Raw genomic sequence first — 12,008 nt, forward strand, 5'->3', positions numbered from 1 at the left:
AATCTGACTTTAGTTATGAAATATTATAAACATAATTATTTAACTTATTATTATTTTTTTAAAAAAATTTATGACACAGGAATCAATTATCAATGCAAAAGAATACCACCAGGCGACAAAATACTATGCCCCTTTTGGTATATAGAAAATAATGAGATAATGTCTTTATCTTCTATGCATACAATTTATTTATTATGTTATACATGTAATGATTTTTCTATCATTTTGATATGAAACAAAATTTATTTTAACTATTTTATAATAATTTTTTTATGAATAAGCAGTTAAGGATATATATAAAATTAAATAACAATTATTTATGTAATTTTTTTTCTTATGAAATATAAATAAACTTGATCTAAAATTTGTAATATTATATTTTTAATTTTATAAAATATTAAATAATAAAAAAATCCAGAGTTTAGTTTCTATATACTATCATAACTTTTTATTCACTTTCAAGTTTCAACTAATGAATAAAAAAAAAAGTATGTATAATTTTTAAAATAATTATTATTGAAGTATTATACCCATCATAATTTATTATTATGTGAAAATAAAGATAAATATTATATGAAAAAATGAAACAATCATTAAGAATAAAAAGTGAATTAAAACAAATTAAAATATAAAAAAAAACAAACTAATTAATAAAAGATAAAAATAGACAATAATTAAGAAATCAAGAGGAATGAGTTAAAATTATATATTTTGGGAGCCAAAAATTATATCACAGAAGACATATTTGTATTACCTTTAAAATCAGAAGATACAAATGAAGTCTCTAAACTGTATGTAGGTCCACCATTGTCCTCATTGTCCACATCTACACTTTTTTCTCTTATTACAATCTTAACCATCCATCGTATTATTTTTTAGACTTAAATATATTTTTAGTTTTCTAAATTTAAGATAAATTTATTTTTAATATTTTAAATTTAAAAATATTATTTTTAGTTTCTATAATTTTAAAAAATCATTTCAGTTCTTATATTCAAATTTTGTTAAAAAATTTATCAAACATTATTACATAAAATCTACCTATTGGTATTTTTATTAGTGAAAATATCACATTAAATCTGGTTGATATTGCATAATTATCTTAATTAATCACTTTCAAATATGTTATTGATAACTTAAGAGACTAAAATAATTTTTTTGAATATTATAAGGACTAAAAACAATAATTTTAAATTTGAGGAAAAAATAAATTTTTTAAATTTAAGGGATTAAAAAGATATTTAAATCTATTTTTTAATTTGTAAATTGGATCCTAATTATTTTATATGTAGAATTTCGATCAACTTATTAATTTTATAATAATTAATATTTGACAGAAATATTGATGCGGTGTCGGCATTGATGTGTTCTTATGTTGACATGAATGTATACTATCATTAGTGTCATGTACTTTCTTTAAATATTAATTGGATGTCAAATTTACAAACAAATCAAAATTACACGATTGAAATAATAAAATCAAATTTGAAAATAAACGATGATGTAAAAAATCAAAATTAGAATTGTGTCAAAAAGTGTATTCTGGGTTTTTTTTTTTCAGTAAGATACTAAAATATTGAGAAACACTGCTTATACACGCCTTATCCCTTTAGCATATCCCAAAACTACATACACTTGTCAAAGAAATAAGAAATTCCTAACTTATTTCTCACTTAGAAATTGACATGCACTCTTTTTCTATTAATTTGCATTTTTTCTTCTTCTTATATTCCCTCAAAGCTCAAAAAGCCTTAATTGCTTCAACTTTCAAACGTTTCCAGTTCCCCTTCATACCCCAATAATAGACCCACCAATAATGAAAAAAGATGGAACTTCTGCCTTTCCATGGAACATTGCATGCACCAAAGAAAAATTATTTGTTCAAATAATTCAATGCGTATAATATTAGACATATTACATTTACACGTTGTAAATCGACCTATATTTAATTGAGAATCTCATTCTTGATCTTTCGAATTAGCTATAATCACATTATTAATAAATAAACTTAGTCCATGATCTATGAACTGAAAATACTAAGGGAGAGAAGAAAAAAAGTTGACATCTACATGGCATTTTTCATATTGTAATAATAAATTGTCTTAAAAATGATCTTAGTCCAATGCGAGTAATTAATAGAGATATGTACAATAATTTTAACAATAATCAATAATCAATGTCTTACAAAATTAGAATAAAAACTGATGTGACATTAATGTTTCAATCAGTCATTCCAAGGTTCTTATGATATGGTTCCAGATTCTTGCATTATTGAACATCATGCAGGTTCTTTCCACAGAATCATTAAAACAATGGGGGCACTATAGATATGGGTGTTCCCTTCAAGCATAACTTGTTTGCTGCTATAGTAGGTAGCTACCAAACTGATTCCCCACGGTTTGAAGTTAAAGATCAGGTGCATGCTTGGTTATGGCATTTCAAATAGAATACAGGATAATACCTCTTATATAAAGACAAAAATTGGAACTGGTTCCATCTAGAAATTTATTGCAAAAACTTGAATACGTCAGTAGACTGCATAAAAAAGTTGTTAGTTTAATGCTTTTCTGCTATAGCATTACTAAAAAGTATGATAGTTTTCATATTTATATTACTCATATAAATCTAATATGATATTCGGAGATTTACAATAATTCATGTTGGCATGTATACAATTCAACTGAGTTAGGCTCTTGTGGTATATAGAGATAAAAAAAAAAAAGAGAGAGAAAGAAATTCAATGTATACATCATTCTCAAGTTCACTAGCTAATTTTAAGTTAATTGACGGATCTTTCTGTGCGTGTGGTCTAAAAAGAGAGGATTCAAAGATTATTTGTTGACTGAAATTAGAAATTAAAAATTGGCTGAATAAGAATTTCATGAAACTTCTTTAAAAGAATATTTTATCATGTTAAAAGTTACAAAATATTTAAATATCTAAATAAATAAAATATTTAATATAATATATTATATATTCTTTAAGTAGAATTCTTTGAGAATTTAATGATCACGTACAAATAATGTAAAGTAATTGTCGACCAATAAAAAATTATTGTTGTATAATTATTTACTGATTTATTATAAAATTCAACGGCTTATATTATTTTTTAGAAAAAGAATAAGTTCGTACTTTAAACATTTATTGAATATATATATATATATATATATATATATATATATATATATATATAAATATAAATTTTTATATCATTAACTTTATTTAAGAAAAATAAAAAAATATTAAAATTAAAATTGATATCCAAAATAACTACTAGAAGGAACTATTTGTATAGAGGAATGTCTCCACATATTATTTACTAAATGAATTTAATATAAGTGGGAATGAGAATGCGTCAGATTTTGAATAAAAACTTATGATTTGACTTGATATAATTTATTTAATTAAATTTCAAAAATTTATTTATTTAAAAAGATTGGACTTGAACTTAAAAAAATTGTTAGATTGGATAAATCAGTCTATTTTCTATAATAATATAATAAAATATATATATTACATGACAATTAAATAATTTTGTAATATAAATAATTAAATTATCAATATTTTACTCTTAAATATTTTTCATACCAAATCAAGCAATAAAAAATAGAAAATTTAGTAACTATATCTTTATCTACTCTTTTCTTTTATCTTCACGATTAATTATTAAGAATATTACAAATAAGATATGAAGAATATTTAAAAAATTTCTTTGGATAAAAAATAATCAAATTATTAATATTTTAATCATTTTATTTTTATAACACTTGTGCATGGATTATTCTTCTTACGTTAACTTTTATTTTTATTTTAAATTATAAATTTTAATAATAATAATAATAATAATAATAATAATAATAATAAATTAAACTATTTTTTTATTACATAAATTCAAAAAAATTTACACGTATATTTAAAAATTAATTTATTGATTTTTAAAAATTAAATTTATTAATTTATTTAATTTTATTAATATAAAATAAGTTTTTAAATAAATTAATAGATAAGACCAGATTTTTAAAAAAATAAACTTAAGTTTTAATTTTATACAACACTCCTCATTTATTTATTCAAAGTATAAGGTTGATAATATTGTTTGTGAGAGTTGTTCCGCTACCTTTTTATTTGTTACAATAATAATGAATACAATATTATTCTTACCCCCATAATATGATATTTTTATAGTTTTAATATCAAAAGCGAGCAATACGTGGAATATTTTCTTAATTTCCAAATTCCCACTTTTTGATATTTAATACTTTTTATTTGTTATTTGTGGTACATCATTGTTTTTTACATATTATTTTGGTCTATTTCATGATAATGAAAAGGATTAAATCTGTTTCAGTTTTATTTTATTATTTTTTTAAAGTCAGTTCAAAACTTGTCTCACATGTATTCAGTTCTTTATCTCTAAAGTAACTGTTTTTTTTTTGTAATGGCTAGTTTGGGCTTTTAGCCTCTGTAGTCCAAAAAATAAAATTAGTATCATTAAGTTTTAAACTTCATCCTATTGGGCTTTGCGTTGGGCCTACCCAAATCCGGGTAAAACGACGTGGTATAAACCAGATGGCATTATGACTTGTAGTGTGTCTCTTATAAAAAACCCTAGGGTTTGCGTACTCATGTAGTTGCGCCTCTGCTTGTAAGAGTGAAATCTTGGCTTTTCCTTCTCGCAAGTCACAACAGAATTCATCATGGTGCGTTTCTCTGCAATTTTTTTTTTTTTCTGTTCCTCCTCGATGATATTCATCTCATCCCTGTAATTGAGTTGGTGGGTTAATTATTTGCAGGCACCAAAGAAGGACAAGGCTCCCCCACCTTCCTCCAAGCCTGCCAAATCTGGCGGTGGCAAGCAGAAGAAGAAGGTTCGTTTCTTTCTTAAAGTTTCATTTTTTCTTAATTTAATTGTCGTTTGGTCTATTGGGTAACACTGGGTCGGTGCCTTTACCTTTGTTTTTTTTAATCATAAATTAGGGTTTTTTTTTGTGTCATTAAAGCAATAGGAGTGATTGATGTGTGATATTATGGTAAAATTTGTGTTAACAGAAGTGGAGCAAGGGAAAGCAAAAGGAGAAGGTGAACAACATGGTGCTGTTTGATCAGGGCACATATGACAAGCTTCTCTCTGAAGCACCCAAATACAAGCTCATCACTCCTTCCATTCTCTCTGATCGTTTGAGGGTATGTTTTTTTTTGTTTATTAATTTCTTGTTATCCAGATTTGTTCATATTGATGAAATATCATATATATCGGTTTTTCTTTCATGTCTGTTGCTGTTTTTTATTTTTTGAGTCTGTGCTTACCACATTATTTGGTCTGTCATTGATTCTTTTTTTGTGTTATTTCACACCTTGCTGATTCATTACCCTAGACTAAATGCGTGTTTGGAGAAATTGTTGTTATATGTTGTCAGTTTCACTAGAAAACTTTTAAAGAATAAGTGAATTGTTTTCCTAAACTTAAGCTGAACCAAACATATACTAATCCAGGAATTCTTGTTGTGTGTAAACAACTTTGACAGTCTTTTGTCCATTTAAGTTTGTACACGTGATTTTCTCTTATACTGTTTTGTTGGCTAGTGTTTTGGTTAGATTTTAGGTATTTGAATTTTTAAATTGCAAATGGTAAATTGTTCACAGAATACCAAGAGACAGTATTCTCTCGCATCCTTGACTTTGTATTCGGTTGCTTGTATGTTTTGAAAGACTAAAATGTTTGATTTTTCCATCAATGATGATCAACTTCATACATTACCTTCATATTGCTTCTTAATTTCTGGAGGATCTAAATTTATTACAGGCTTGTATGTATTTTTCCTGGTAATTGCCCACTTTAATTGTTTGTTTACAAGGGCAGTATTCAAGTAACATTGTAAATGAACTTAGTGTCGGTAAAATTTTATGACAAGTCAACAAATACTGCATATATGTCTGATTCAAGAGTTGCCCTCTCTTAGGACACACTATATGTAATTGTACCTGTGGTTTAAAATTCAGATTTGTATTTGTAAATTTTCTTTGTGGCAGTATCCTTACATGCAGGTGTTAACTTATGTTTTTGTTATGCATTTTGATCAGCCCATTGTGTTTACCCATTTTGCAATTGGTACCTTTATGTTCGATGTCTGTGCTTATAAAAGGTCATTTTAAAGTTTAGCATTGTATTAGTGCGTAAACTTGACAGTCTGTTGTATGTTTTGTTGGTCTAACAGTTTCAGTTTCACAATGTTATGCACACACATTTTTGTCTTCTTATATTAGTTTCCCTTTTGTGATGCACATACATACTTGCACTTGTATGCACTGAAGATCATTATTATTGTCAATTGGTGAGCAATATATGAGTGATTTTCTATTGCAAAAATAAATTAATAAATAATATATTATCATTTTACTGCACTTTACAGATTAATGGATCACTTGCAAGGAAGGCTATAAGAGAATTGATGGCTAGAGGTTCAATCAGGATGGTATCTGCCCATGCTAGTCAGCAAATTTACACCAGAGCAACAAACACCTAGATGTGGCACTGATCTTAGCTTATGGAGTATTGATAGGAATAGTGAAGTATTGTTCTTTTGAAGTTTGAGATGCATCTCATACTAGCTTCTATCAGTTCAAGATTGTTGCCGAATCCAAGGCTGAGATTGTATTTTTGGTTTCCTTTCATGTGTTTTCGACAGTTGTCTTATTCTTGTTTTGTTTACTTGAATTGTTAATGTGGCAGAGTTTATTTTTGAAAACGAACCAATTTGAAGACTTTTGTGCCTGGTGTTTTATTATTTGTGATTTAGTTGGGTGGGTATACTAGTTATTACATGCATTCAGATAATTTTGTTCCAATAAATTCTTCATTTGAACAGTAGGACTATGCAATAACAAATTTTAGAAATTCAACCTTTTTCCAATGTGAAATGTAGGACTATGCTATTAATTCATGTTAGTTCACTAATGCACCCTAAACGACTGAAGTATGTCGAGCATTTTTATATTTGGAATTTTGGAATGTTGATTTATATATTATAATACTTACATAATTTGATTTTTCACTTGGGTGTCTGAACAATTCACTATATACCCCAAGCTAATGGACTGCCTCGACATGTTGATTTTCTCTGGTTATTCATAGTGTCTTGAGATTCAATCACAGAAGTGTTCCAAGATGTAAATACACAGAAATTCTAAAATAGTCTGGGGTTGATTAATGAGTTAAATATGTATTTAATCTTTTAAATTTAAGGTAAATTTATTATTTATCATTCAAATTTAAATTAGTATTTTTAGTTTATTTTTATAAGCAAAATAAAATTAACAAGAGTACAAAAAGTACTCTAACCTATATATACAGTGATTTACAAAAATAAATTAAGAAAGTTAATCCAATCCTAGTCAATCAAAAAATTCACAAAAAGAGCTACTTAATTAACCTAGTATTTTTAGTTTTTTAATTTTAAAAAATTTATTTTAATTTTTATATTTAAATTTTGTTAAATAATTTGTCAAATATTGTATAAAATTTATCTATTACTGATTTTGTTAATGAGAATATCATTTTAAATTAAGTTGATATTATGTCTTAATTTATTATTTTTAAATATGTTATTGATTATCTAAGTAAAATTAAATTTTTGATAATTACATATACTAAAAATAAATAATTTTAAATTTAAGGGATAAAGATAAATTTACCTTAAATTTAAAGAATTAAAATATATTTAAGTCTTTTAATTTATTTTATATTTTCATTTTACATTATTTCATTTAAGAAAAATGAGAAAATTAATACTAGTAGAAATATGCAAGCATTACAATTGAAGACATATTAATGGCAAATGAAAAAGAGGAAAGTTACACTTCTCTACATATTAATGTTTAAAAATGAAAATTGTACAAAATAAGTAATAGGATTAAGAAAAGGACGTTTCAGGAGGATTTAGAAATATTTAATAAAAAATTGGAAAACAAACACACACGAGGAAAGAAAACAACAACAGATACTCTGCCCGTCATTGAGATAATCCACACCTTTGTTGGTAAAAACATCTTTTTCGCATATCATGGACGGACATTCATTTAAAATTAAACACTAGAAATGTTTTTTAATATTGAAAGGGAAATTATATTTGCTTGTCATTTATCACTGGGATTAGCTTAGTAGTTAGATAAGGAGGAATTAGGGTAGTTAGAAGTACGAGGATCTAGGTTCAATCCTCACCATCTTTGTAATATTTTTTATCTTTATCAAACAAAAATATTTGCTTGTCATTTTCTTTATTTATTTTTTTCTTCATTTCACTTCACTTTATTTGGAAAAAAACGAAAAAAGTTTATTTTAGAATATATTTTTCTAGTTTTATTAGTCAAGAAACATCTGTAAATGTTATTTTCAAAAAAAAAAAAAAATAGAACCATAGTAATTACCGTGAATTCATTTTTCATTTGCCTCGTGCAGTGAAGTGAAAAAATATTTATTAGCCAAGTAAGAAAAATTCTAAATCCTTGTACAAATTTTCGTCATAATTTTAAATTTTTATAGTAAGTATCGGGTTGAAAAAGTAAATGCTAGCTTTGTAAATATAAATACCACGGAAAGTGTGAATCAAATGAGCTAGCTTTTTATAGTAAGTAAAGATCTGGAATTTGTGTTCAGCAAGTAATATTTGTGTTAGCCTTTCTTGCATGCATTAAAACGCCTCTTACTGTGCAGGCAAAAAAAGGTAATGAGTATAGTTTCTTAAACTAAAGGGGTTGAATTTATGGAAAACACCATTTGACATTATTTATTTATTTGTATTTTATGTCGTGGAAATTCATGTTACACAAAATCTTATAACTTTTATAATTTTTTTATATAATACAAATTTAATTGATATAACTGTTGAATAATATAATATTATATTTAAAATCATGTATATCATATTTCATATGATTTGAAATTAATTAAACATATTATTTAAAAATAAATATTTACACATATTTTAAGTATCATATTATATAATAAAATAAATACTAAATAATTTTAAAATTATGTGAAATTTGATACATATAATTTTAAATATAATATTATATAATTTAACGGATTGATCAATTAAATTTATTTTATACAAAAATTTATGGAAGATATAAGATTTAATATAATTTTTTTAACTTATAGGTGATGTCTATCTATATGTATAATATATTGGATTCGCAGTCACCGTGTACAAATCCAAAATGGTTTAGGGTATTATCTAGCAACTTACAATAAATATTGTAGTCAAATGAATCATGCATAACCAAGCATAAAAGTAGCTGTAAACAATCTTGCAGAGTAATAGCTTTCTGGCGTTTATGTAAAATGAAAAAAAAAAAAAAAATCGTTTCATACATTAATTGTTAGTGGTCTGAGGTTTGGAAACAAGCATCGAGCATCACCTGATAAGATACAGTTTCACTGAATCACTCACACGCACCCTTTCATTTTTAAATCAGAGACTTGTTTAATGTTAAGAATGCACAGAGACACATAGCAGTAGCACCCTGTATGGCAGATTCCTGAGTTGAATATTGGCAATGAGCTGGAACCATGGTGCGAGGGAAGCAGTTCACAGACATCACCAAACACCAAGTTGTCCAAAACAACCATATCATGACGATGATATTCGATGCCAACTTTGTGACACTTTGAGTGAAGTATATTCCTCTTGTCTCCCTCGGCAACTTGGCTATATATATGAAGCATATGGTAGCAGCAAGTACATCATTGTAATAGTCTCAGTTGTCTAAGAAAGAAATTTGACTTGCAATGGCTACAAACATGAAAACATCACACAGTCGCTCCAATAGTGTGCCCTCTGCACCTCACCCTCTCATATCACAACATGATGAGCACTTGAACAGATTGAAGGCTTCTGAAGCCACCTCCTCATCATCAATAAGCAGTAAACTCAATGTTTTGCATGCTTTGCATGAACTTACTGACAAGATTCTTCAATTGCCAACCATACAACAAGCCATGGCACAAGAATCCTGCAAAACATGGGTTGATGAATTACTAGAAGGGTCTCTGAGGCTCCTTGATATCTGTAGTACTGCCAAGGATGTCCTGCTAAAATCTACAGAAAGCATAAATGGACTTCAGTGCAGGAGGAGAGGTGGTGAAGAAGCATTCAAAGTTGAGGGTGGCAAATACTTGTCATCAAGGAAGAATGCAAAGAAGACTATTCAGAAGGCCTTTGAAAAATTCAAGGGATTTAAGAAGGGTATCGTTTTAACTTCCTCTAACACAGACAATGAGACTTTGTCAATGATCAGCAAATTCAAAGAAGCTGAAACTGTCTCTTTGGTTCAACTCGAGTCTTTGTTATCTTTTATGTCTGGCTCAGGAGGAAAACCAAAAGACAGAAGGTGGTTGATTTTCTCCAAGTTGATGCAGCTTAATAGAGTATACTGTGTTTTTGACCAATCAAACACAAATGAATTTGAGGAGGTGGATACAGCATTGCAGTCTCTCTTTCACAAGACTTGCTGTAATGTTTCTGTTGAGATTTTCCAAAATCATATGGAAAATTTGGAGTTGTGCATTCAGGGTCTGGAGGCAGGAATTGAGCGCCTTGAAAGGCAACTGATTAGGACAAGAGTTTCTCTTCTCAACATCTATAATCACTGAATTCATTTTGACCTTATTGATTGAGCATTTGACTCGTTATGAGTATCACATACTTGTACATGATTGTTACTAAGAGTTTACTAATTACAAGACTAGATATGATTGTTACTAAGATTTTACTAATTACAATATATTATCCAACACTCAAATTCTATTATACCTCCCATGTATCACTTTTCCTTTAGAGATAACTCGAGTTTCGTTTGGAAACAAGTACGCTAGAACAGTTAAGGTGTTAAGAAGTTTGAGGCATTACTGTCTAAAATAATTAGACTTATAAATCATTAAAATAATTAGACTTATGGTCTAATTCAGATCATCACGTTTCTATGTATACTATCAGAGTTGCCCTTCTCAACATCCTCAATCACTAGTTGAACGAACTAGGGGCATTTATATTTTTCAATATATAGCATCTTGTGCACAATCAATCAATAAATCTATTTATTTATTTATATATAAAAATTGAGTTACATCCTATTACGTCAATACATTATTATAAAACTAATATGTTTATGTAACAAATTCTCTAAACTTCTATCTTCTATCATATTTTTCTTTTATTTTTTATATATTACATCTTTACATTTTATTTAATCTAGCTCTTATTTTTTTATTGTCTAATTTTTATTTTATCATCATGGTTATGAAAAAGTTACTACTTTTTTCTCTCTTCATTTGTTTTTTCTTTATTTTCCATTTCACATGACAATTTTTGTCAAAAATATATATAAAAGTTAAGTTACATTCTATTATGTCAACACGTTATTATAAAACTAATTTTACGTGTTGTTACGTCAGCATATTTATCTATGTGACAAATTCTCTAAACTTCTATCTTCTATCATATTTATATATTACATCTCTCTACATTTTATTTAATCTAATTCCTATTTTTTAATTATCTAAGTTTTATTTCATCATCATCGCCATCAAAAAGCTATTATTTTTTTTCTCTTCCTTTTTTTCTTTATTTTTCATTTCACATGATAATTTTTGTCAAGAATGAAAGGTACTACTTTTTCTTTCTTTTTTTTCCTCAACCCTCTATATTACATATTTACATTTTATCAAGCTGAGTTACATTCTATTACATCGACACGTCATTATAAAATTAATTTTACATGTTGTCATGCCAACATATTTTGTCTATATGGCAAATTTTCTAAATTTTTATCTTCTATCATATTTTTCCTTTACTTTCTATATATTACATCTTTCTACATTATATTTAATCTAACTCTTATTTTTTATTATCTATTTATTTATATATAAAAGCTGAGTTACATTCTATTACGTCGACATGTCATTATAAAACTAATTTTACACATTGTCATGTCAACATATTTTTCAATGT

The 12,008-nt window shown here is 26.7% G+C and overlaps 2 protein-coding genes across 2 annotated transcripts; both read left to right on the forward strand.

Annotated features, from left to right (window-relative positions):
• Positions 1-4,569: 4,569 nt before the first annotated feature.
• On the forward strand, positions 4,570-6,766 carry LOC109800767 (small ribosomal subunit protein eS25). Its single transcript, XM_020361628.3, has 4 exons — positions 4,570-4,700; positions 4,794-4,868; positions 5,050-5,184; positions 6,411-6,766. Exons 1-4 carry the CDS (start codon positions 4,698-4,700, stop codon positions 6,522-6,524), a joined length of 327 nt encoding a protein of 108 aa, XP_020217217.1. The 5' UTR covers positions 4,570-4,697; the 3' UTR covers positions 6,525-6,766.
• A 146-nt stretch (positions 6,767-6,912) lies between these two features.
• Positions 6,913-11,777, forward strand: LOC109800380 (uncharacterized). The gene has a single exon (XM_083062315.1). It carries the CDS (start codon positions 9,788-9,790, stop codon positions 10,649-10,651), a length of 864 nt encoding a protein of 287 aa, XP_082918441.1. The 5' UTR covers positions 6,913-9,787; the 3' UTR covers positions 10,652-11,777.
• The last annotated feature ends 231 nt before the right edge of the window (positions 11,778-12,008 follow it).

Source organism: Cajanus cajan, chromosome 8 (assembly GCF_000230855.2).
Source record: "Cajanus cajan strain Asha chromosome 8, NIPB_CcT2T_4, whole genome shotgun sequence".
NCBI classification, from domain to species: Eukaryota; Viridiplantae; Streptophyta; class Magnoliopsida; order Fabales; family Fabaceae; genus Cajanus; species Cajanus cajan.

Coding starts and splice junctions, on each gene's coding strand:
- LOC109800767 (XM_020361628.3), top strand. Junction 4,869..5,049: donor GTGGCAAGCAGAAGAAGAAG/GTTCGTTTCTTT, acceptor TTGTGTTAACAG/AAGTGGAGCAAGGGAAAGCA. Junction 5,185..6,410: donor TTCTCTCTGATCGTTTGAGG/GTATGTTTTTTT, acceptor TGCACTTTACAG/ATTAATGGATCACTTGCAAG.
- LOC109800380 (XM_083062315.1), top strand. CDS start 9,788: ATGGCTACAAACATGAAAACATCACACAGTCGCTCCAATAGTGTGCCC.